The sequence below is a fragment of the Acanthopagrus latus genome, chromosome 16 (genome assembly GCF_904848185.1).
Source record: "Acanthopagrus latus isolate v.2019 chromosome 16, fAcaLat1.1, whole genome shotgun sequence".
Lineage (NCBI taxonomy): Eukaryota > Metazoa > Chordata > Actinopteri > Spariformes > Sparidae > Acanthopagrus > Acanthopagrus latus.
The window spans coordinates 3,717,869-3,745,203 of NC_051054.1; the positions used below are offsets into that span (position 1 = coordinate 3,717,869).

Consider the following 27,335-nt stretch of genomic DNA (forward strand, 5'->3'; position numbering starts at 1 on the left):
AGTGTGAAAAGGTTTTATTCATTGTCATTTTAAAAAGGTTATAGAAAGCAGCCAGCTGAGCACTGATGCACTGACATGTAGAAATGTTTTTTTGTATTTCAGGGTTGCTCAGGCTTTGGGGCCAGTTGAATGCTGTGAAAACTCTTTACAATATCAACATGTTTAATGAATCTGAACAACAAGGCCGTTCTCACAGCACCTGAAACGCTGAGATGTTGGAGACTAATGATTTTTTTTACCAAGCAAGAAGAAAAATGAATGAGCTGAAGGCAGAGCTGAATGTAAAAGTGCATCTGCAAACTGAGTAACTGCACACAACAGACTTAACAAAATGAAAAGCGCAATAAAACCCTGTTATGTCAAAGCAGAAGAGTCAGTGGTGCGGACTCAGGATGTTTGAGGGGCAGGGGTGGAAAATTTTTTAAAAAGGGCAGCACACAGAACGTCATGATGTACTTATAGTGAAGAGAGGGCACTTCACCACAGTTTGTCACCTTAGAGGTCACATTTGCACCAATTCCTCCCCCATCACTACCCATCAACTCTCATTAAACAACCATAAAAATGTGACTGCAAGTGTCAATTGAGTAAATAAGCCAATAAACACAGTTCGATCAGTGTTTAAGGCTGCGCCTTCCACCAACTGTCCCCTGACTGTTAACACAGCTGGACCCGGACAGAAGAAAACCACCACAGAGAAGATGGAGGCCAGCGTGACGACGGGGAATACTATCGAGATGGTTTTTCTTGCCTGATTTGGCACCCAGCAGCTCGGGGCAAAGTCAGTTCAAGGACTCTTTTAACAGGAGCACCATTCACTAGACACCTAATAATACTGGATATCACCACATATGTGTACACATGTTGTGAAACGTTAACATCAACCTCTGAGCAGATTCAGCTTCGTACGGACAGAAAGAAATCATTGCATGAGTTTGCACTTATATTTAATCACAACTTTTAAAAAGTGATTTGTTAATCAATTAATCTTAATTACATCGATAATAGATTTGTGAGGGCAAGGTGACTTTGTCCTGGAAGATGAATATGATTCTGTCCTTTAATTGATAGTTTTCCTAATTCAGATTAAGCTCCCAGGAGCCACACATCTGGGCTTTTTTGGGGGGGGACATTCATTCCCGGCAGTGACCTCCTCCGCTGAGGCTGCTGACAGTGTTCATATGAGCTTTTGTGATAACGTCAAGAAGAAGGCAGAGTCCCATATATTTCAATGAGACCTAGATGACACGCAGCCCGAGCCATTCTGCACACCGAGCGAAGAATAAATTATTGGAGAATCACTTTACTCTTCACGTTAAATATCCGATACGCACATGGGAATGTGTCTCGTCGACAGAGTTACATATTTGTGGAGTTTGGGCTGTCAGGAGTAACACAGTGCATCACACAGGTATGGCCGAGGGATTACAGGATTTAATAAAGAAGGAGACATTCGTACAGCAGGGAATATATACATCCCTGCCCACCTGGAGAGACACATGCTAGAAGGCAGAGCGCTGGAGCGTGGAAGCATCGTTGCAAGACTCGAAGCTTCATACGTGTGTGTGTGTGTGTGCAGGGCCTGTGTGGGTTGTGTGTGTCGGAGCGCGTTCATGTCTGACTCATTCCAAAGCCGAGTGTGATCAAAGCCGGGACCGACCGAGACGGACAGACAGCGGAGGACACAGCGAGCCGGAGATGGATGCAGTCCAGCCGCCACATTAGCCGCCTGCCTGTCAGGGAAACAAAATTATGGGGCAAACAGCTGATAAGATGCAAACTCCAGCAGGGTCGAGGTGCATTTAAATGCGTCGACGTCTTTGAGCGCCACAGAAACATCTGCTCCGGCATATTTGAAAACAGATGCGTGCGTTCCCCTCACTCCTTTGAATGCTGCACATCTGGGCATGTCTGCGCCCGGTTGGTGCAGTTGTGTCGTGTTATGCAATGTGGCCAGCATGTTGCCAAAAGGCAGAGGAGGCAGATCGGTAGCCAAAGTACTTATTTATTTCATTCCAGCCGGAGGCTTTATTTGAAGTGTAGTGTGAGCAGGTATGTTGAACCAGGCGGATGTCATGTGCCGGTGCAGGCTCACACAAAAACACAGTTAAACACTCGGGCGACAGAGAGACCTCCTGCTGAGAAACTGCTGCCGCTGACGATTGATTCAGCTGCCGTGCTCGAGTCATCACTCCGAACAAGGACTCTCAGATTTTAGGGGTTTTTTTTCTAATCCTTGCATTGTGCGAGGCCAGTCCGAAACTGTGAGGGTTTTCTTTACCAGTGTAAAGACTGAACAAAGAACCAAGATGTCAGTATTCAAGGGTAACATCACCAATTTTACAGAAAGTAGTATAAAATGCAGCAATGTCACTCAGGCGCTAAGTTGAATTGTGGGTAATATAGGCTCCAGGATTTGAAAAGCAAGAAGAAAGGGTGGAGCAGAAAAGGTGATAGCTCTGGTTCTGCTGAATTGATTTTCACGAGTTGTTTTTAAACTGTAAAGACCTCGTGACACGTCCTCTGCTCTTTCTTTCTGGAAGAACTGTAAATCTTTAATGGTCGCCTCATCCTGCGTTCGTTTGTTTGAACTTTAAAAGCCAACCATGAATAATAAATACACACAGATCAACCAGAACATTCAAACCACTGACAAGTGAGGTGAATAACAATGAACATCTCGTTACTTAGGAAACCTTTGGGTCCTTGGGACCCCGTGGCACTGACCCTCCACGATGCCAGTGGTCCACTCAGCAGGACAATGCGCCCTGTCATACTGCTCAGAATTAACCAGAGGAACATCAGGAAGAGCTCAAGCTGTTGACCGGGCCTCCAGATTGCCCAGCACCCAATCTGGTCAAGCATCTGCGGGATGAACTGGAACTAGCTGATCCACGGAGGCCCCACATCGCAGTTTACAGAACCCAAAGGACCTGCTGCCCTGGTACCAGACACCACAGGGCAACCCCAGAGGTCCTGTTTCATATCCATGGACTGGATTGTTCAGGGACATCTCACAAGTGCTTGACTGGAATGAAATCTGGGGAAGTTGACGCCTTTATCTCAATTCCAGAGCAGATTTTGCGTCATGGCAGGGTGAATGTTCCTGCTGGGGGGGCCACTGCTATCAGGGACTGCAGTGCCATGACGGCAGGGTTCCTGGTCTTCAATGCTGGTTGAGCAGGTCGGTTGTGTCAAGTGGCATCCTCATGACTGCCAGGACCAAAGTTTTCTCCAGAGGAACATTTGATTATGACAAGATGACGATCGGTATATATGAATATACAGAAGGTCATCACAAAGTTTGGATAATTCCACCTCTTTGCGTGAGGAAGAAGAATCAGTCATGGCGTTGTGTACCAGCCCAACAAGAGTTAAGGACGTTACATTAGAGAAGTAAACATGTCATTCCATGGAGACGTACAGCAGCAGCCTAATTTTAGAGTAAGACATAGTGCCAGTTAGTCGAGGGCTAATTTACGGTTTAATAGAAGTGGCAGACTTGTGGTTTGGGATGAAACATGTGATGTTTTGTTGTGATTTATTCTGCTGTACTTCTGTTGTTCTCTCGCCGCTAATACAATCTTTTTCAATTAGAAAGTTGTGTTTGAGCAGATTAAGATGTTTATGGGCACATTTGTCAAATCAGACTTCATTTGTACAGTTTCTTTTATACAGTTTGGTGCATTCAAAGTGCTGCACAGCTGACTGACTGTGTTTGATTATGTGTGAACAACATAAATATGGAAAATCAATGAACATACAGGCATCAGGCGTGTGTGGATGGCTGAGTGTGTGTGTTGGCAGATGTATGAACTACAGATCAGGGAGCCTCCACAGTGTGCTGACCTGCAGACCTCTGTGTACTTTAATCTCTGTTCATCTCTCTGGTGCCTGACATTAATACCACGGTGCCCTGCAGGGGGCGCTGCACTGCGACACAGAGATTATTCTGCAAGAGGACAAAAGTTTGATGCATTCTCTGGTGTTTCCCGTCTCATTTAAACATGTTTTCATTTTAAAATGCAAATCTGTCCGTGCCGCGATGAGCGCCTCGTGGAGGGAGCAGAGCATCGACATTAAGTTCGCATCTCGGCGGAATTGTTCTGATGTAGTCATAATATTTATTGGCGGTGTTTTACATATGTGCGTTTGAATTATTCATAGACTCTCAATGATATTCATTTTGTGTGGACTACGAGGAGATTGACATGATTGTTTGACTTTGGCAGGCGACGTTTTCCTATTCAGTTCGGACGCTTCTGAAGAAGGAAAGTGTGTGAGAGTGCGTGAGAGGGAGAATGGAGCTGTTGGCACTCACAAGAATAATATCATGAGTAGGTGAAAGGGAGTTATGTAAATAGAGATGTTGAACTGCTGTAATTTCTCCCTCTGAATACAGCTGTGCTAAAAAACTGCCGTTTGCATAAGGATCGCCTCTTAATACCTCATTTAGAAATATTAATTACATGCAGTATTCTTCCCAAAATATATTGCTACAACTGTGACCACTTTCCGTCTCGCTCTTACTTTTATCTGAAATACAGCAGACGTACGTATGCTGCAGGTCAACCGTACAGCACGCGACAGCTGTCACGGGATTAACATCAGCTTTAGCACACTGTAGACGGGAGTCTCTGTTAATGGAGATAAACAGAATTACAGCGAATTACCTTGAATATTCAACAAATAAATAACACTCTAGTTTCACGTCTGTCCTTCCGTGCATACACGGGCACTACAGCAGGTTTTACCGCAGCTGGTTTCAGGTCTGTGTGTTAATAAATGTAATCCCCCGAGTGGAACCTGCTGTCAGTTACTCTCTTTGCTCGCAGGATTTATTCCCACTAACGGTCTCTAATGTCCGTGCTGAATTGGGGAGAAAGGTGCGTTTAAGTAAATCACCACAATGTTCAGGAGCTGGTCTCACTGGATGCTGGAAGCAGCTACATCTGGATATAAATGTTCTGAATGTGGATGAATGTTTTTTTTTGCGCGTTTTATGTCTCAAACCGCGTCCGCTGCTGCCAGTCTCGTCCAAGACACTAAATAAGACTTTACTTGTGGTTAAAAAGAGATTAAAGGGAGACATTTTATGCTCAATTTCAGGTTCATAATTACTACTAGAACAGGTTTAGATGCATTCATATTTACAACAAAAAACATCAGTTTTATCATTCTGTCTTCTGTCTGTAATGCTCAGTTTTAGCTCCTGTCTCTTTAAGACCCCCCTCCTGAATACCCAGTCTCCTCTGATTGGTCAGCTCACACACGCCTGAGCCTGCACCGGTAACAGCAACAGTGTAGCAGTTCCACTGACTTGCTACAGTTTTAACATTTTATTTCACTGGGGCTTGTAGGAGCACATTTCAGCTTGATTATCCCCTGAAGAGACATTTGTTGATTGGTTCATTGTCCAAGAAGCTGACACTGGGTCTCCCCCTCTAGATTTATGTGTTTTTTTTGTTTATATCTTTATGTAGGTTGGGGCTGGCTTGTGACTGCCAGTACCGCCACCACGGAGCAACTGTGCCAAATTAATTCTTGCATGCCAAACTGTCCTGCAAGGTATAAATGTGTGATGTCACAAAGTCACGGTGGTAAAGGCGGGGCTACTGACGAGGCGTTTGAGGAGCAGGGTTTTCTGTGGGTGCAGACTTTGACCTTTTTAACTTTTAAGCGCTTTAACGTGCACAAGAACCTAATAACACTCTGAGGGAAAGGAAAAAAAAACAAAACAGCACAACAGAGGCTAGAAAGTTCTCATCTGAATGTGTGAACCCAAGTGTTACAGGCGACAAGCTCTTATTGCGTTTCCCACGCCGCCTCAGTCGTACACGAATACCCCCGGTATCATGGCAACATCTCAAGTTGCGTGTACAATATCACGCCTGATAATCTGTTATAACTCTGTGAAAGCTGAATTAAATTGCTTGTTCAGATGAAGCAAAGTCGGGGTAAAGAGTTCATATTCATTGTGTCAAAAAGAGGCTTTTCACTGTCTCCCACTTTGTTATAAGCTCACAGTTAATATTCGTGACGATGCCCATTCATGACCCGGATGACTCATCCATACTGTGTGCTTTAATCCTGTTTAAACGTCCCTGACAGACTACCCCATTAGCTCCATCTGTAGCGCTGTGCATTGTTTCGTTTTAAATGTGCTTTGCATATCTGCGCTGTATTGATTGCGATTGTGTGTGATGTTGTTTGTCTTGCCGGGAGCCCAATTACCCATCAGAGACACTAAAAGGCTCTAACTCTTAAACTCCACTGCAGAGAAACTCTGGTAATCTGTGCGCTTATCTGCCTCAAAAACACGCACTAATCTGCTTAAAAACACCTTGAAGTTGGACTGCGGAGTAAAACCTCTACATTGTGCTCTTCCGGGCGATTTTTTTTTTTATTTTTTGGAGAAGGTGAGAGCTTTTTAGCAGGCTGAAAACACGGCGAGCGCTCTCATTATCTGCCCTTCACTTTTTCTGAAGCACTTTGAGCGAATTTGTGTACGTGTTTGTGCGTCTCGTCCTATCTTCCCCCCGTTGTTCGTGGTAGTGAGCGGTAATCTGAATGAATAATTAATTCGGCTGTGAACCAGTTATAAATGAGAGGTTTGATTCTTTTTTTCTCCCCCCCCACCCTTTTTGCTGAACTACAAATGTGCTTTGATGTTTTTTCGCACCAAGGCTGACTAAGAGCAAAAGGAATAAAAATAGACGAGAGCTCCGTTACAGCAGGTTCAATGACTGCGCTCCCTACAGAGGATTTTTAGAGAGGGAGAGGATTTGAAGCTAATCCCACCAACAGAGTACAGTATCAATGAGGGCAACGGAGTGATCCGCACATCTCAGGGGAAAAAAAAAAAAAGTTGCTCAATGACACCGCTGTCAAAAGCTCTTAACTGATCAAACTGGCAAATTGCTATTTAAGGCTAACAGTATTTATAAGAGCTGTAAGCCTCACACAGATTGATGGATGCAAGCCGGCATCACAATGGACAGTGATTTCTTGCAAATCTCTTCCAGAAGTAGCATATCCCCTCAAATCACAATAGGAGACAATGCATTTGAATACTGCCTTTGTCAGCCGAATCCCATATAACTCTATAATTCAGCTTAGATGAGAAAAAATAAATAAATAAAAGGCTGTTTATCATTCGCGACTTGAGAGGCGTCCAAGACATCAAAATTCACAGAAGAAGCTACAACATCAGTTATTTTCAGCTTTTAATGTCAGTTTAGACGAAGCGCACGGATTTCTATTCCATATGTTAAACATTTCAAAAACCACCGTCACACCGTCAACAGCATTACACTTGCAAATACACGACTTATATAATAAAACTACTTTTAGATTTCTGGACGGAAACATCGTGGAGTATAACGACTCATCCCGTCCCCCCAGCGCCTCTTTACCGTCGACGTTGTTGGAACATTTTCTGAACATCTGCTGTGAATCTTGACATCTTGAGACTTAATTGCATAAATAAATAATGAGCTGATTAGTTTACGTTCTGGATGTCACATGTGGCATCTGACCACCTGTTGAACTTTCTCTGTTTAGGTATCAGCATCTATCATCTATCAGAAACATTTTTTAAGTACTAAGCACATTTACTCAAGTACTGTACTGAAGTTCAGTTTTGAGGTACTTAGTATTTCCATTTCTTTTCTTTCATGTCACATTAAAGCTCTATTCCACTGCATTTTCTAAGGAAAATATTATGATTAGATCATTATCACATTTTTTTTTGCTAGCTTTAGTTACTGTATTTTACAGATTACATGCAATATCAGAGTGGAAGTAAAACATTTTTAATTAGCAATCAAAAAAAAACAAAACAAAAAAAAATCCAACTGACCTGTTGAGGAAATCGGTTGTTTCCACAGTCAACAATGAAGCATGAACACAAAATCTAAGGGTCTGTAATCGAGACATGAAGACCATTCAAATGATTAAGGCCACAACACTAAAACACAGGGAACTGAAGGTTCACAGAGACGGTCTTAAAAATAACACTCACATATTCTCTCCTCACTTCAGTGGCTGATCTCATTCTGCCTGTCCGTGCTGGCCACAAACATATCTCCTGTTAATGCTTCTGCACTCACAATGACGGGGGAATCAGTTCCCCCTCTGTTCAGAGACACATGCTTACGTCAAGCTGAAGGTAATGTGAGCCTGCAGCAGTCTGAGTCTTTTAAAAATGATGGAGGCATCTTACAAAGTTAAAGTAACTGAAGCGTAAAATTCCCTCTTTGTTTCCCACGGACAGTGTTTCCCCGCTGAGCTACGATGGGATTGTCATACAAAGAGGGAATTAAGTAGAAAAGAAGTTAAACCAGATAGATTTGACTAACTCAGACTGCTGAGGCCTCACATTAGCTTTGAATTAACTTGTGTAACTAATGTATTTATTGTCACCATTTTCACTGGATCACATTTGGTTCTCCTCAGAGCCAAGTCTGAGGGAGGAACAATGACAGCGAGGAATGTAAATAACAAAATTTAATCTGAAACCAAACACAGAACACTTAAATATCTGAGTTTTGATACTCTGTAATTGATAACCTTGAGCTCAGACAGAGCTAGCATACTAAGCTGATGCCTGTGTCTGGTTTGGAGCTATAAATGTGAAACTGCTGGTCGTTGCTGGGTAAAGGTGCCACCATTTTGTTTCCAATCAATTGAAATTAACCTTCAATGACAGTTTTGTACAGTTGGACCTCTGTTCAGTTCAGTTTCTGTTACAGACAGCGTTGCATCTATCAGCAGCGATGTGCTTCGTCAAAGGTGTCCTTGGGCGAGACACCGAACTCCCTGCTTGAAGGTTACTCTGGATGAAAAGTGTCAAATTCATGGTTTAATTATAGTGGACACAAAGGAGTATTAAAAATGACACCTGGTCTTTAACAGTGTATAGGATCCACAGTGAAGTGATGTCTGGCCACAGAGAGAGGCCGGGATGAGCCACAGGCAGACTCGGTCATGATGAGGATACCATTACAGCTCTGATCCCACACCTCCTCTCTCTCCCACTGCTGCTTTAGCCCTTGACACCCATCACCTTGAGTTGCTATCAAAAGGCTGACACTGATGATACGTTCCCTGGGCAGGGGATCCTGGGAATGGACCGTATCCATCATCCTGCTCTCCACCGATAAAAATCCTTTGCCGGAAAACACAACAACATGGGGCACTGGAGAAAAGAGATTTAACACCCAAGATTCAAGGATAACTAGTTCTCCGTAATCACGTATATAGCCAGGGGCAGGCTGGAGTCATAAAAGGTCAAAAATCCCACAAAAAGAGGAGAGAAAAACACAAAGCAGGCCGACTGCTAGGAGACAATTCGGAGTAAATATAAGACACAAACACTGAAGTCACGGTGCTGATACTGATCTCCTCCTCACTCACAGGCAGGAAAGAGTGAAAAGTTAGCAACAGAACATGAAATTTGTTTCAGTCCTCCTGATAAGGGTTGTTTTAATGAAACAAGCAGATGAACCTATTGCGAAAGTTGTTTTTTTTTTTTTTACTGCATGCTCGCTGGAATACCACTGCTCTTTTTTGATTAATTCTCAGGAGGAGCCTTTTGAGTATTTGGGAGGGCTTGTGAGGACTCGGGGAGAAGCCACTTGAGAAAGTGATGCATATTTTCAGGATGGGTTGAGATGTGAGTTCTGTTTGGAAATAGAAACATATTGCTCTGCTGAATGGAAGCAGTGTAAAAGTGTAAAAGGTCGACTAGAGGCCTCGAGAAGCTGCAATTATATAAAAAGAACATCCTGCATTAAAAAGTTGGACAAATAAAAAAATGTACTTATATGCTGCTATAAGCTCAGCCTCACCAGTAGTGTTGCAAAGACACCCAACAAAAACACAACGAGACACAAAACAACTACATAGAGAAATAAAACAACTACACCGAGACACAAAACAACTACAAAGAGACACACAACTACTACAAGGAGGCAAAAAACTACAAAGAGACAAAACAACAACAAAAGGGGCACAAAACAGCTATATAGAGACACATAACAGTTAAAGAGACACAACACACCTACAAAGAGAAATAAAACAACTACAAAGAGACACAAAGCTACAAAGATATAAAACTACACCTTAAGTCTTCCCAGTAGTGGTGGTAGAATCGTAATGTTAGAGTGAAGACCTTTGGAGTCACTAAAAAAAAGTGTTTACCCTCTGAGACACACAAGTGCGCTCAAGAAATGTCATAGCTACTTGCACATCATTCATTCCATCCTTCCATGTTCTTCAGCTGATTCAAGTTGTGGTGGCAGCAAGCCAAGCTTCACCATCCTTTTCCCTCCTCATGCAGGATCCCAAAGCGTTTTTTTCTTTTTTCTTGCCAGATGGGATATACAATCCCTCCAGCGTGGTTTGAGTCTCTGGAGGAGACGACTCCAGCACAGAGGGATTCAAGAACTGGCTCTTCCTTTAATGCAAAGGATGCACCGATCCTCTCAGACCTCCTTCCAGATATTTTACACATCATATATCTAGCGCAAGATATACATTTTCTACATCAGGGTGGTGGTAAGAGTCTGCAAGGGTCCGTCTATCTGTAATACATTTTGTTACGAAGCCGTGTCCACAAGGACCAGTCACAGTCTATCTTCATATGAAGAAAGACATGTAGACACATCCAAATGTTACATGCAAACACAAGCATGACGATGGATGCTAAAACTACAGAACACAGAGTTCAAACAAAGTTCCCAATATTGAATAAATGACATGGACGTTATTAAAAACATTGTCATATTAACAAATTTAGTCAAACATATAATTTAAACAACCGTTTGTGAAATAAATTAAATTATTTAAACTCAACTCGATATGAAGTGACACAGATGTCATTTCCATTTCATGATACACATTTTCATTTCAAAATAAAAATTTTCAAAAGTATGTTTTTATTTTAAAGGGAATTTTCCCCTAGGACACATTTTATTTCATAATGTCCACCCCCTCACCCGTCAGCGAGTCTGACTCACCAGGTGTAGGCTGCTGGTATAAGCTTGTCACCGGGCGCCTATTTCAGGCGATATTACCCTCCTTCCACTATCTGCTTGTGCCCATCCCTACGTCAAACGACAACCTCCGAGGAAGAAACCTGCAAGCTGAAAATGGCATGTGACCTCAACAGTAGCCTGGTCGCTAAACATATACAGACATAAACAAGCAAGCACCGATTACTTTTTCCCTTTAGTGAAGATTTCTTTCGCCTACAACAGAGTGAGAAAGGGGGCAGCAATGCAAGACTATCTGTCAGCCTTATTAGCCTCTGTTAGCTTCAGCAACAATACTGAAGTTACTCTGAAATAACCAACTAAATGCTTCTGCTGTAAATAAACAGTTTACAGACACTGAATCTTTTTAGCTTAACAACTTAAGTTTAAGGATGCATATGCTACCTACCTAGCCATCTAACTAGCTAGGCAGAGTCAAGAGCGCGATTTACTACTCAGAAGATTAAATGAAGTTTTATTCACTAATTGACATTATTTGACATCATTTAACCACAAGCAGAGTAAAAAAGAGCCGTCCTTGGCTTAGACACATTGTAAGATATTCACACTATTTTAGCCTTTTAAACTTTTGGTCCACACTCTTCCTCCGACACTAATGAACCCTTTTTGTAGAAGCAAAAGTTACTTGGACATAATGGCGCGTCTGGGGCACAAATTCACAAACTCTAAAAGTACCAATTTTCAGAGAACAATCTGCCATATTGGACACCTCTTAGAAACTTAATGAAATTAGTATTTGTGTTCTGGAATCGGGCCAGTGCGAGAATGAGGGCCATCGATGGTGAAAAGGAAATTAGATGCTTTCCTAACAGCAGATAGAGAATTGTGCGGAAATGCATTAGGGGTACTTTCTTCCATTAGATGCCACAAAAGATGTTTGAGAGAATCTTTTAATAATGATAACTGCATAATTGAGGCGGCTGGGAGCTAATGGCTCGAGTGTTAAACATAACAATCTCAGCTGCATTTAAAAGATGAACATGGAATAAATATTTGAATCCTCAAAGGCTGAAGCACTGAACACGCAGGACATTTCATGTTGTTAATTCTTTATAGACAAATTTTGACATGAAAATATCATCACAGAGAATGAGCAGCGGCGTGCTTACGTCTGGCTGTGTGATCGTGGAAGGATTACTTAATGGGCTGTCAGTGTGCAGTCTTGAATCGACTGACTTCAACTGACTTAATAATTCTTATTGCATAGCTGCAAATGACCAAAGAGATGCATATTAACTACAAAGATAAAAACAACTATAGAGCAATGCAGGATGACTACAAAGACTGTAAAGAGATGTACAACAGACGACAAAGACACCCAACAATACTACAAAACAACTACAAAGAGCTGAGAAAAAGACAAAGCAACTACGATGAGAAACAAAATAACTACAAATTAACTCAACAAAACTATGTAGGGACACAGAACAACTACAAAAGGAAAACAAGAACACTGCAAAAAGACACAAAACGACTACAAAAGATACAAAGCAACGACAAAGAGACAAAACAACTACGAAGGGAAAATATAACTACAAAGAGATACAAAACGTTGAGACACAGAACAGCTACAAAAGGAAAACAAAAACACTACAAAGAGACACGAAACAATATGCAAAACAACTACACAGGCACCAGCTGAAAGCACTTGGACATCAGCATGCAGAAAGGGTTACAGATCTATATAGGCTTTCAGCGAGCGATCAATACATCAATATAGTTTTTTACAGCTTGTTGCATGGCTCCAACTACCCCCAAAATTAATTAATGCAGCTTTAAAACAACAATTAACTGTGAATACCAGGGTGTCAGCTTTAGATACATTTCAGTGTTAATTTATATTTTCATATTTTTTTAAGATACAATAATTATTCTCACTACAGAACAACATTTAAAAATGCCTATCACCATTTAATTGCTTAACCAGCCAGCTTTGGAATTTTCTGCTTGATAAACGGCGTTAATTGCTAATAGATGGTCAAACATGTTGCCTGATTAATTTTTCTGTCCAGCAACGTATTGATAATCAATAGTGGAGTTCTGCAGGAAAGCCCCCTGAAGTATTGATGCACCAGGAGCCCATCACGACCCGGACTGTACCACACCGAGAACACCATCACACTCCAGGCTTTTTCTTGTAACCTACAGCTTACCGCAGTGAATCCATCTGAAATGAAATACCCTGCTGTCTGAAAACATGAAACATGGGCACATTTTAGCTCTCGTGCAGAAGGCTTTTGATCCCGATCCATCCTTTTACTGTGGCTTCCAGGCAGCGGCTGGTATTTACTGTATGTGTCGGCCGTTCTGGTCTCTCTGTGCGAGCAGTGTCTTGACTCGTCTTCGCTCCTTCTGCTCTACAAACTGTTCAAGTAATTCCTCTCTGCGGTCCTGCTTGTTATTTTTCACCCTGTCTTCTCAAGTGCATATATTTGTTTGCATAGCATAAATACTGCATAATAATAATGTCAGTTGTTTTTGTGATAGGAGCTTAGAGCAACAAATAGTAAAATCATGCTCATAATTAAAACCTTTTTTTTTTACTGTTGAATATGTAGCGTCCAAGAATGCAACGTCCCAAAATCCCCCGGACATTTAGAGCCTTTGGAAGGACATAAGTCTGATATCATAAGATGAAATGACTGCTATAATTAAGCCTTATTAATCCAGACTTTCGGGACGGCTTCCAGATTGCAGCCCACATGGAATTACTGACACCTGTCCATTGGCAGCACAACCATTTGGCGATGAGCATCAGCAGCCGGAAATATCTGAAACCCTTTTGAAATAAATTCATACTGCCATCAAGTTTACAGGTAAAAATGCTGTCAGGAAACACAGATGAATAGAGATATCCTTGTTTTTCTTTTTAAGAGTCTCTTGAAGCTGAATGGTTCTTAATAATGTGACACTAAACTCTAGATGAACTAGATGCCGTTGGAGAAAGCAGCATGTTCATTTTTTGTCTGATAACAGGCCTTCAACTAATTTTGAATCATTTGGGCTCATCATTATGATGCTGAATTCAATTTACTTTATTTCAAAAGATGAAAACTTGGTTAAAAGAAATGTAATGAACATATTCAGGTGACATTTGGATCGAAGGAATTTTTTCTGCAGCTCACTTTTGCAGTTAATGGTGGTGCTGATCTGAACTCTGGGGGAAAACAAGGTGTGTGTGTGTGAAAATGAATTTGAACTGATGTACTACCTACTATTCTTCTGAAATAATACAAATAGGAAACCTTATTACTGCTCATACTGCTTACAGGAGGTCTGTCCTTGGTAGCTAGCTAATGAACTAAAGTCTGAATGAATGCTAGAAACATTGTAAGGTAACCAAACTGATGAAGGTCTCGGCTGTGAGAGGCGCTGTAGTCGTAGAGTTCAGCAGACAGTTTGTAGCTGCTTTTTTCTTTGTCTGCAGCCCTCCTACGCTCCTGTCCTCTGTCCCTGTGTGCTCAGGTCTGCTCAAGCTCCGTCGCTCACTGGACTGAATGCCAGTAACAAGTAGTGTGTTTATATATTTCATGTTATACTGACTGTTTGAAAATCTGTTCATTGCACCGCACACAGACAGATGATGAGCCCATATGAGACAATTCTGTTTCATGACTGCATCTCGCATGGTTGCGAAGTCACAGCGCTGAAGAAAAACCTGCCCGCAGAGGCACAGACTGACATATTATCACCTGGCAAAGAAATCAAAATCACTTCTGTGTTAGTTCCTGCTTCAAACAGTGTCTCCAGGCACCATCACCGGCAGATGCTCTCGGGACTGGAATTGTGGATTTGTGTGCATTAGTTGGTTTCACGTTCAACACAGAGCTGCACTTTGCAAGTTGTGGTCTCAGTAGCGGCAACAGATAAAAGATATTCACTTGAACAGGATAAAAGGAACGTATACCTGGTTATTCAACAATCTCACTTTAACACTGATGCCTCTATACGACATACATTAGCAAACGATCAGTGGAAAAACCTGGCTATTTATTCTTAACGTCACCTGGTCGGATTCTGACTTGTTTTGGTTGGATAATCATGAAACGCAAATGATCATATCAGTGCTCATCTTAAAATATCTGATGAGCTGGGAACGCAAAACAAAATCTACTTTCTTACAAACAGTACTGAGGATGAACTGAGTTGTCTGCAGCTCTGTAGTCTGGAACGATACGGCACTAATTTGCTTCACCATCATCATCATCATCATCATCATCTTTTGTCCACAGGGCCTTCTGGAATGAACAAAAGAAATGATAATCTCTTGTGGTAGTTTTAAACATGACAAATCAAACGATGGGCTCACATTTATCAATCTAGCTGGAACGTGATACGACTCAAACAGATGAGAGGAAAGTTTCTACTAACTGCTGCTCAGCAGATGGTTTTAAATTTCACTCTCATGCTGTTTTTTTTTTTCCTGAGAGTGAAAATACAACATCCACATCCAACAAATTCGTTTGGGCAAAAAGTGTGAATGGGCTCTAAAATGCTAATAACAGGAGAGATGCCAGAGTCAGACACAGGCACTCACCAACAAAGAAGAGTGAATGTGTTGTGTCTGGGAAAACGGCGCTGGTGATGCTGCCAGTAAACGCAGACAGAGTGCTGCAGCATTGTGTTGGTTAAAGTGGACCGTTTCTTTTCAAAACGATGTTAATCTGGCCACACAAAATGTTTCTGTGGGTGTGTGGGCTCACAATAAAGCAAAAAATGTGTGCAAAACAAAATGTGAATCTTCAGCCAGAGTTGTGAGAGAAGCTGAGAAAATGACTTGAGGGACCGGTGACTCCTGTACAGAGCACACAGCAACTCATCTCCCACCAATGAGGGGCATTCAGATTCTGCCCACATGCACCGTGGCGTGTTTGTCAGCTGCCGTACGAATAGATGGGGAGATTACATGTGATGTCGGATCACCTGTCGCATCGTCTTCCTGTCGAAGAATCCGGCTGGATTCAAACTGGAAATGTTCTGGCTGCACACATGAGACATACAGGGACGTAGGAGTGTGTGTTCAAAACGCATCCTCCGTGGGTTTCAGACACACAAGGAAGAAAAATGTGTTTACAGACTTAGCCGCCTTCCATCGTCGCACAAACATCCACCTTCCTCGCTAACAGCCTGCCGGTGATGAAACTCCGGCTCCTTCTCTACACCGCCTCATGCAGAGAATAGATTTAGGCAGACTGTCAGTTCACAGCTTGCCATCTTCCCGGCACCCATCGGGCGTCACCTTGCGCCAGAAATTAAAAAGCACCAACAGGAGAGTCTGGACGTGTGCTGCGAGGCCCTCCTGCGACAACAAGCTGTCTGAGAGGAAGTAAGCAGAGGGCGTCTCCCTCGCAGACGTTTGTCTCAGGTGACTGACGGAGAGGTGTGATCTCAGTGGGCAAGGTCGGCTCGGCGTGTGATTCTGAGACGCCGCTGATACAGGACCTGATTTATCAGACCGCTCTTTTACAATGTAACCCACATCTTCAAGCAACCAAGCAATTTAGCTTCATATTGGCTCTTTTATTCAGCTAGACAATGATACATAGCTAATATATAGATAATATAAATTTCCCATCGTCTTCATTCCAGACTTTGCAGCTCCTTCTGGAGTCTGTGGCGGCTGTAGCTCAGGAGGTCGTGCAGCTCGTCTGGTAATCAGAAAGTTGTTGGTTTCTAATCCTCGACTCCTCCAGCTGCATGTCAAAACGTCCTTGAGCAAAACACTGAACTCCAAATTGCTCCTGATGAGCAGTTGGCACCTCGCATGGCAGCCTCTGCCTTCAGCGTATGAACCGGTGTGAATGAGTGAATGTGACAAGTGTTGTAAAGCACTTCAAGCGGTCAGAAGACCGGAAAAGCACTATAGAAATGTAAGTCTGTTTACCAAGTGCGTTTAGCCACAAAAGGCTGTATATGATTTTTTTTTTTCCCGACATGCAGTCGTACTCCCCGACATCTGTACACACACTCCGATGCATAAAAATGGTGGTCTGGCCCTTTAAGGCTAACCTAGGCTAGGCTAGCCTCCAGACTCCCGCTCAGTACTTATCGCACAAACAGGACTGATGTCAATCATTCCTGGGCACATTTCCCAAAATGTTGAACTCTTCCTTTAAATAAAATGCACCACTATATTTGCACTCTTGTATCAAACACCAGGGGAGCGAAACAGGGCTGTGAACACTGTGTTTGTCTCCATCTCACAGGAGAAAAGAAACCAATAAAATGTGGTAATGAAATCTGCAGTGATCAGCGATATGAATATATATAATTCATCAACACCTCTCTTCAAACATACTCCCCTCAGTGATGTGGATGTAGTGAGAGAGTTCTCTATCGATTTATTGCTGATCGCGGCCGACTTCACAGTGTGCGAACTTAAATTGTGTGAGAATTCATTACCGAGCTCAGTGAGTCCAACTCTTTCGGGATAATGTGAAAGTGACAGTTGTTTCTGGGATCTTACCTCATGGAGCATTCGCCTCACTTGGAACTGCACTACCAGCTGCGTGATGTAACACAGAGAGATACCTGAGTAACACGCTGGAAAGATAAAAAAGACGACGAACATTTGGTGCCAAATCAGCTCACACTGGATCGTACAGGGGATTTCTATCAGCGGCGAAAAAATACCTGCACCAATCATACAAATCTCACCTGACAGACCTCTGTGTTTGAATGAAGGCTCAGAGTTAAGATGAGGGTGGCACCATCTTATCTGGACCGTCGAAGGCAGAGGGATAGTGAATGAAAGGGTTGTGCTGCAGCGTCAAATCGAACATTTACTCTCCTGGCTTCCACATTTTGCTGCAGACTTTGAGATACGTACAAATTAGGGCTGACCTAAATATCTTTTTTTATTTTCGGGTGCAGGGGGGCTTTAAAACTTCCGTGAGAGGTAGTTATCCACGAGACATCAGTACACGAGGGGCAGAAACTCTCGATTCTCGAGCTCCATTTCTCACTTGGCCTCTTTTTTTTTTTTTTTTTTTTAAAATTGAGCCCACACATTAGAGGCAGAGCCCCTCCCCCCCTCCTGCTGATGGACCACCATGGGACAACAAATTGTGTGTCAGTCCATTGTGCCATGAATAACACGTGATCTTTAACAATGTAAAAGATTATTTTATCTGTCTCTGTTTTAACTGTAGAGCTGAGGCTGTTTACCAGCAGCTCACAGAACTGACTCCCTCTCCTTTCATATAACTGCAGTGTTGTAACAAACACACAAAAGTAGTGAAAATTCAGACATCTTGACCCGAGATCTGTTTACAACCTGTACGATCGCTTTGTGTTTGAAGCTCACTTCTTCTCAGCAACCTTTTTACAATCTTACTGACGACATGAACTCTCTGAAAATGGCATTCGATGGGGAAGGAAAACAACCAAATTATCCTTTTTCCACGCAGAACCATAACACAGCTCAATTTTGTTTGAAACTGTCGACCGTTAACCGGCGGTTCTTTCATTGGACATGCTCGGCACGATCGCCTTTTGAGCTTAACTCAAAGCGATGCAGCCGCCGGGTTCGTGAAGTTCATAGTTTTCGTGTCGAGGTGCCACATGTGCAGTCATCTTTTTTTAAATTACTGAACCGTTCACCTAATACTCCTATAGTGTGCCGGCTGAAGCCGAGAAACATCCATCATCTCCCATTCATCACGTCGACAGCCGCATAAACACCACGTCGAGGCAGCTGCCGCATACATTAGAGAAACATCTTTACAGTTACAGTAGTGGAGATCATACTGTAGGAACTTTCATACATACTAATGCTAACAAAACTGCAGTATTAGACTCCTCAGCTGTGATGAAACCTGGCACTTGGGTGCATTAGAATACATTAGCGATAATGAATTCCCCTCGCCCGTTTTTCCCCGTCGAGCAGGGCCGCGATCATGACAACGGAGTGGCAAACGCTCACACTTCCCCACATTCATTTTTCCTTTTTCACGTGCGAAGCGACGCTGTCACGCTTGCGCCTCGCTGACAAATGAATAATATAAGGTTGATGACTACTTTTTTTTTTTTATATATATATTATTTGTTTCCTCGCGCTCCCCCTCCCGTGATTTAGAGATGTCTATCCAGCGACCCGAGCGCTCGCTACCTGCTCATTACTGCGGCTTCTGCACATTCCTGCGAGATTACAGGTTCCTCGTGCAAACAAGACGGTGACACAACGCAGACAGGCGGACATGCTAACAGGAAGTGTGGAGGGGACGGGTGAAAGGAAACCCTGAGAGCTCTGAGACACGCCGTCATGGGGAGCCATCCAGTGTTTTGCTTTTTCTCCCACACACACACACACACACACACACACACACACACACACTCACACACGCACACACACACACAGTTAATCACAGCAGGTGAGTGACGCATGTGTGCTCCCAGCTTTTATCCCGGCTTCACCTCTGTAAACGCCGAATCAAACTCCTCTCTCCGTCTCCTCCGCTGCAGCCTCGCCCACCTGCACAAACAAAAACACTACAACCTTATTTTGCCTAAAGTGGTTTTTCCATGTGCGAGTATTTGTTTTTCCCTTTCATGCTGCCATACTCTGGCACAACGTGAGTGTTTCCGTGTGTGTGCGTGTGTGTCTTGGGACGAGGCTATCCATCTCAGACAGTCCCATCTGCGAGCAACAGCCTTGTTTACTTATCCCTCGACCGGAGAGCAGCAGCAGCCTGTCCGCAGGTAAGCGAGCTGCCAGCGCTCAGGACGAGCTGGGAGGAGCAAGGCGGGAGGCGAAGTGAGGGGAGGGAGGGAGGGAGGGAGTCGGCTTCTGTCTTCATCTGGGGATAAATCATTCTTTACACCGATGCCAAACTTCCACACCTCGCTCTCCTCTCGCGCCATCTCCTCGTTGCTCTGGAGTCATCCTTTTCTCCTCTCCGGTTCCCTCTCATCCTTCGCCGCTCTCTCTCTCACACACACACACCGGTTTAATTTACTCGTCTTTTCCGAAGCACCTCCTCCTCTCCCTCTCATTTCACACCTCCTGCACCCTTTTCCTTTCTGTGTCACCATGTAGTTATCTGCTGCCTTCCCCATCCCTCAGTCCCTCGTTTCTCGCCGTGCACCCTCCCACATTGTCTCCCTCATCCGGTCAGAGCATCTCTCAAAGCCGAGCCCTCTCCTCCCCTCAATCTGCTTTCGCTTCCCGCTCGGCCCTGACTCTCATCACATATCATCGTCACATTTTATTTTCCACGTTCTGCCTTTCTGTCTCCATCGGAGGGCAGGGGGAACAGCCGGCATTGAGCTGATGGGGTGAAATAGCATCCCGCGATGAATATTCATGCCGCCCCACCAGCCTCTGTCCCCAGTCGCCGTGTCGCAGAGGCCTCCAGCCTGCAGATGCCACCATCTATTTGTCAGAGGCGAGACGGGACCCACAGGAAGGTTTTCTTGGGCCATGGCTGAGGCGTGAGCCCCCTCCTGCTCAGTCTGAACCAAACTCGTCCATCTGAGCCACCTCAGACAAGTGTGAAGACTCTGAGACAGTGACGGCATGTCCCGGGGTGTTGTCCCTGCTGACTGTCACGGAGAGAACGGCGACTCCAGGAGCAGAGGATTGGAAAGACATTGAATGGGAACCAACATGTGTATGATGGTTTGTCAGCTTGTGTTTAAATTTAAAAGTATATATATATTTCTGACAAGATACTGTACTTCAACGCTGCACGTGATTTTCTCTGAAGGCTCCCAGAACTGTGCGGAAGAGAAATACTGCTAATGGATAAAAGGAGATCAGGGTCAGATGGGGGGAAAATGTCAGCATGATTGAGGTTCCTGCCCAATTAACTGGAGATCACTTAAATGGTTGGCGAGCTGAAGAGGTCATTATCCTGAAGAGCTCTAAAGAAGCCCATTAGGGCTTTCCACAGCTGGACTCGTGACTCCTCCACTTTGGTTTTCTCCAATAAAAAAAAAGACACATGGCTGATTCTGCTCCGCGGAGGCTGCCCGGCCCGTTTGTTAAACGCTTTACCTTCATCGGATCTGAAGAAACATGTGCAGTCACCCATGTGTGCGTGTCTGTGAGCTCAATCATCCATCCATCACTACCCTGTAAGCTCCCAGTATAAGCGGAGGAGAAAGTTTATCCTTCAACGCCGAGCGAAGCCGAAAGAAAAATACCAAAGGAACAAATCAATGTTTTCCACAAACTGAGCACTGCACACAAAACAAATCCCAGAAATATCGACTTCCACGTTAGCCGCTGAAAAAGAGATGGTAAAGCAAACAAACAACGTACAAATGTTTTCCTGAACAGCCAGAGAAACATGAATTGCAACATCAATACATACAGCTGTGAAGGGAGCACGTATAGAAAGTCTTTTTCAACATGCACGGTTCGTTCATGCACAGCGCCTCTACGTAATCAGGCCGCTCTGACTGTGACCATCATATCAGCATCTGCTATTTTAGTCATGCTGCCCCACCGGCATGTTCAACAGGACGCCGTCTGTCTGAGGCTCCCCCGCCTCCTCCTCATCACCTCACCAGCACCGACTGAAATCTACAGTTATTCATCAGGCTTTTTTTTTCAAAGTAGTGCCGATTTAAAGTGTTTTAAATGACAGAAGGGACATAAAACTGTGTCAGTGAACGTAAGCGTGCCGTTGCTCCAATTATACAGGAAGGCTCAAATTCACTGGGATCTTCAGTAACTCTTGTTTTATGTGAGATGCAGTTTCAGCAGTCCAGAATAACAGCCCCAAAATTAAAATCATGCATTGCAGAGCTTACGGCCTCGGGAACGTGGTGCCAGACACCTGCAGTGCTAACAAGACAAAGAACTGAGAACGAGCTGAGTCAAAGTACTTGGATGCATCACTTTCTAACTTAATTTCAGCCGTAAATATTATACATTTTACTCCACTACATGTATTTGACATAATCTGGCTCAACCACATCAAACTACTAGAGTAAAATGCCGCTTACACATTGTTATTTCACATGTTGCTCCATACGCACTGATATGGAAACTTCATTTTAGAGATAATAATGCAGAAAAGATGCCTTTGGGAATCTATGATTGTTGAAGTACCAGGAATTTTGTTGTTTCAGTGAACAGATGTCAACACAGACAAAAACCTTCATTGCTAAACTGTAAAACATCCTGTCGCTGTTTCATATTTTTGTCTGATTGGTGTATATCAGATGACATATGTTTATATCCCAGTTAGTTTTAGCTTCCTGAAGTCGGTATCAGCCCCCCAAAATCATATTTTCTCATTCTGGAGGCAGATTTTGCTGCTTCTCAGCACCAAGAGATCCTCACTATATTTATCCCTCCTGTCATGAGCCCGGAGTGGTAATATGGGTATTACTCACTCACACTGGTGATGGGAAAAAAAGGTCCTTTTCTTAATGATAACTTGTTATTACTAATGAACTGTTCATTTGTAATGGTGGTGCATAATGGTGATGAGGCGCAGGAGTTCATAGTTTGCCCAGTTTTTTTATTCCTAACCGCTCTCGCAGCACAGCCCCGGCAGAGACGTTGCCATATGACCTAATTATCTCTCATTAGCGGCCTCAGTAATTACAGGCCCTTTTACAGCTCCATCCCCTCTGCCTAGCATAGGAGGGGATTTCAATTAGGCCTGCCTTGCAGCTCTGCCCGGCTCGCTTTCACAGTTAAGCCACGCTGTCACCTGTGTAGCCAAGCATGGCCAAGAGGCAGGCAGCACCGGCGCACATGGAGAGCTCCCAAAAACAAAACAAAAAAAAGGCAAACGCGTCTCTGCAGTTGGGTTTTAATCTATTCTACATCATACACCCATCAACGAGACATGACGGCGAGACAGCTTGAAGAGGAAAGAGAAAGGTAAGCTCTTATGCCATCTTCTGAAAGACGCACATCATGAAAAATACATAAGAAACAAACTAAGTGCCGCAGCACAGGTAAACAGCATGTGAAATGCTAATTCGGAGGCATCGGAGTGGCAGGAAATGCCTCAGTCAAGACAGATTCGTCAAACGTAACTAGGAGGGGGGGAAAAAACTGCCCGGACGTTTTTCAGCTAAAAGCTCAGTTGACTCATAACAGGGAGAAACAGATGAGGAGGAGGAGGAGAGGAAGAGAGAGAGCAACAGAGGAGGCTTGAAATTGTCTAGTAGGGGCGAGGAATTACTCCCCACTCCCGCTTATCATTTATCTCTCACTCCAACCCTGGTGCCAAATCAGTCACCCTAATTAACAGGCCAGCGAGAAAACACCAATCAATACTGCAGGGGGATAATTAACCCCTTGTGTTCTCAATCGTCTCTACAAAGGTGAAATTGAAATTGATTGAGATTACCTTTTGTCGGCTAATTGCGGCCCTCAGTCGGGTGAAGGAGGGTCGACTGATGGCATGAGCGCCGTTATCAGGAATCGCTGAGGATGGATGTGAGCTGAGGAGACGCAGCGGTGAGGTGATGAGGGACGCTCTCACACTGTAGCTGCACTGGAAAACAACGCAAGCATGTGACGCCACGCAGCTTCAGTCAGGCCAAGACTCAGCATGCACACTTTTATCTCTGCAATATCGGATTTTAAACTGTCGGTCCAGGTGCTGTTGTTTGACAAAGCTCCTGTTTTAAGGACCAATAAACTGATTTCTGAGCCGTCTAGTTCCATTATATTGGAGAGAAGAAAGATGTCTGCAACAACAACACGATCTAGGTGGACTGAAGCACGACAAGCGCAGGTCTGGTGACTTTTTGTGACCAATATTAGTTACTGTCTCCTGCTATTAAGTTATATTCTTCAATAAATTTGGTGCAAATGGTTGAATCAGCTGAATCAGTGTGTGTTCAGACAGCAGCTGGGAGGTAAGACACACAAAAAACACACAATCTCTGCAAGGAAAGAAACGTTTGTATTCAATGCCGATTCGACAAGAAGGGTCCGATTCTTCTAACATTGCCACAGCTGTTTCACAAAGCTCGTTGAGTTTCTCCTCATGACGCGACAACTCTTAAAATCACCCGATTTGTAAGGGAGTCTGGGATATCGGCCACATAGCGATACATTAACATGATTTTCACTGCAACACGTGCAACATGGCCGATGCTTGCTACTGACAGTAATTCCTGAAGGCCTCTCTCCATTTTGTCTCCAGGTTTGTTCACCTCTCGCCTCTGTTTACTTCCATAGTCACGTCGCCTCTGACCAAATTACACTTTATGTAGTTCATTCACTCAAAAACAGCTTATAGAAACGCACCAGATTTTGAAAGTTTGCTTGAAATTCACTCAACGTTTTATGGAAACACGAGGGAAATCGTGTAGTTATCATGAATGGTGAACTGCTCCTTTAAAATGCACATTAAACACATATCCGCTGAGTGTTTGTTGGAGGTTTATGTTTCTTAATTTAAAGTCTGGTATATACAATGAACACAGCTGAACCCAAACATACACACAACACCCTCCTCTCATTACTGCTCTGACTGTGTGTTCTGTTTGCATTAAATCTGCTTTTATTGTCTTTTTCTTTGTGCCGCCTGAGAAACAAGTTTATGGGTCAATAAAGCTGGAAACAGGAAGGAGTTTAGAGCATCGCGCAGGTAAAAAAAAAAAATCCCTCACACTTCCATAAATATTAGGATTTTAAGGAAGTTGGAACATTTCAGTGTGCGCTGCAGGCCACAGGTGTTAATATTCTCAGTAATTATATGGGGGAGATGTTAAACAGCCCAGAAGGCCCAGAAGGCCCAGCAGAACCACACCGGGTTCATCTGCATCACATGTATTGAAACAGGTGTAAGGTTCAGCTCACCTCAGGGACGCTGGAGTGCAGATTAATCCACCTGGTTCTGGGTGAGAGTCCGGTTTCCCTGCAGGGCCTCGTCCTTCACCCTCTCGGGGGGGGACAGGTAGCACCGGCTCCTCACAGCGGGTCAGTCCAGGTGGAACAACCCGAGGACGCCGCAGGTGTTCTGGCCTCATCCTCGCGACGACGTCCACGTCCAAAACGATGATCCTGGATCAGAGTCCGGCGTGCTGAACACACAGAACCGCCACCAGAACCGCCAGCGAGCACAGATTACTCCGACTTTCCCTCGCTCTCGTCAAACTTTCGTCACGCTTTCGTCAAACTTTGCTCACCTGTCGACCGCACCATGCGACCACCTGCGTCGTGACGTCATCGCGGTATTTGCCTCGTTCCGCTCGTCACGTGAAGTCGCGCCGCAAAAAAAAAGAAAATGGTGAAGACGAGAGACGCGTTCAGTGACAGTGAGTTTCTGCTCACATCAGAAAAAGAAATGAAGGGGGAAAAAAATTATGAGGTGAAAGAAAAAGGTAGAGGGTCCAGGGTCAGCTGAGGCAGATATGATCATGATATGATTCATTTTATTTTTAAAGCATCTTTTTAAAACAAAGTTACAAACAGCTTCACAGCAGGAAAATAAAAAGAGGACATGATAAACAACAAGATCTAAATAAACAGAACATAAGAGTGAGAATAAAGTATAAATAAATCCTTTTTCTTCTTCTTCTTCTTCTTCTTCTTCTTTTTCTTCTCTTCCTTCTCTTCAAGCTTTTAATGATATAAGAAAAACACCAGCTCCTGTTTGAGTGACAAACAGCTGGAACATCTCTTTTATAATAAGTGTGTTACCTCTAAAATCAATCGAGTTGTAAGATGTAACAACAGAATGTGAAATGTGAATTTGCCTGTCACATTAAAACTCGTCATCAGGATCCAGTCCAAACAGCAGGATCTCTCATATGTAGCATTTTAATCATGTGACGACTGTCCCTGTCAGGCTGCAGTTTTTTAATAAAAAGACATCAGACTTTGGGCAGGCAGAGTTTTGAAACCTGTTCCAGAGAGCCGTAACAGTTGGAAAGCTGCGGACAAAATATTTCTCATTAGGACTGAGAGTAAAGAGCAATGGGCGATTTAATATCGCTGTCGACACCAGCCAGGAAAAGGTAATTTGAGCTTGATGGATGCAGCCTCCTTTGTTAGCACAAATTATAAACTCATCCCCACTGTGACGGGACAAGAACTGAAGCATCATGGGAAGGAAAACAAAAAGCTCATCTGGTCGTCAGTCCAGAGGTGTCGCCTGATTAACAGAGACTGCGTGGGATCAGACGTATCAGACTGCTGAGGGAGTTAGTGTCAGCTTTGTTTCCTCAGGTCAGATCAGGACAGGACACAGTTCAGAGAGTCAGTTTTATGGGCATTCACAAAAAAAGTCAGATCATCACAGGTGCACAGGAGGTGTAGTGTGGAGAGGAAGGAGTTCTGCAGCGTTTGAAACGGTAACAGTGATGAATCAGGACCAAGACCGGGACACGACTGGGAGGAGATAAGAGGAAATAAATTGGACAAGGAAAGAGTCGGTCTTTGTGGAGGTTCAACCCAATCAGCAGAGGAAATACTAAAGAACGTTTCTGCAAAACACACAGGATAGTTGAAACTTTGTGTTTCTTTAAGTCGCAACTTTAGGTTTGTTTAGGAACATCAGCGATATCTGAGTACGGTCTGGACCTCAACGCGTCAGATACAGCAGCCTGGACTGCAGCCCTACACTTCGAGGTTTGACGGTCTAGTTACCACTCTGGGTTTCTTCCTGATGCGCCCCGTTTCTGATGCAGGAGTACAAAGAGCGAGAAGTCAGACGGTGGTTTGGGTGGTTTGGGTGGGTCGTTTGCTTTATTTTGAAAGTCTAACAAGACACCTCATATGACATATTACTGCTAACTTGAGCCGAGTTGGGAGTGGAAACATTTTTTGCCACCTCTGTTGTTTAATCCAAGTTGGCGCCATCCCTCAAACTGCAGCTGCTGTCGTCGCCTTAGACTAAAAAACTGGAGTGAGCGATGAACGTGGACAAATACGTGTTGGACAGAGGACCTCTGACAAAGCGTGGTTACAGGCGCCATCAAACACCCTGATCTCCATATGTTCTGTTAAAGATGAGGCCAACGATTCCTCAGTAAATAACACAAAGGCTTTTGTTCGAGTTCGTGTGCCCGGATGATTCCCGTTTGTTGAATAGTGGCAGTGCAGACATGAAAGGAATGCGGAGGAATCTCCAGAGAGACATTATGGGCTCAATAATTCACAGATACACCCCTGCATCCACTCACCTGGTTGATTTGGTATCAGTTCTATTGTGGCCAGCTCTGGAAAAAAAAAGGCATCAGTCAGAAGTGTCACCTGTGATGTGTTCGAAGAAGGTCGCCGCGGATTTCAGAAGTATTTTCAAAGCAGTCATTATCACATAGGTGACAAACACGGAGCGACCATCACACACGCAG

General features: G+C 43.8%; 1 protein-coding gene across 33 annotated transcripts in view; it reads right to left on the reverse strand.

Annotated features, from left to right (window-relative positions):
- The window catches only part of LOC119004469, a 99,962-nt gene extending 74,473 nt beyond the window's left edge, over nucleotides 1–25,489 (reverse strand). For 2 of the 33 annotated variants that reach the window (XR_005070220.1, XR_005070219.1), the window contains exons 1-2: nucleotides 24,838–25,467; nucleotides 17,524–17,600 (exon numbers count right to left, since the gene is read on the reverse strand). Coding sequence is in view for 8 of the 33 variants with exons in the window: in XM_037071387.1 (XP_036927282.1) it covers nucleotides 13,684–13,836; nucleotides 17,524–17,600; nucleotides 17,715–17,775; nucleotides 23,375–23,516; nucleotides 24,838–25,007 (603 nt within the window). In the remaining 25 variants the exon portion in view is untranslated. The other 31 variants (XR_005070230.1, XR_005070224.1, XM_037071394.1 and 28 more) reach the window with 28 other exon arrangements.
- Nucleotides 25,490–27,335: the final 1,846 nt, after the last annotated feature.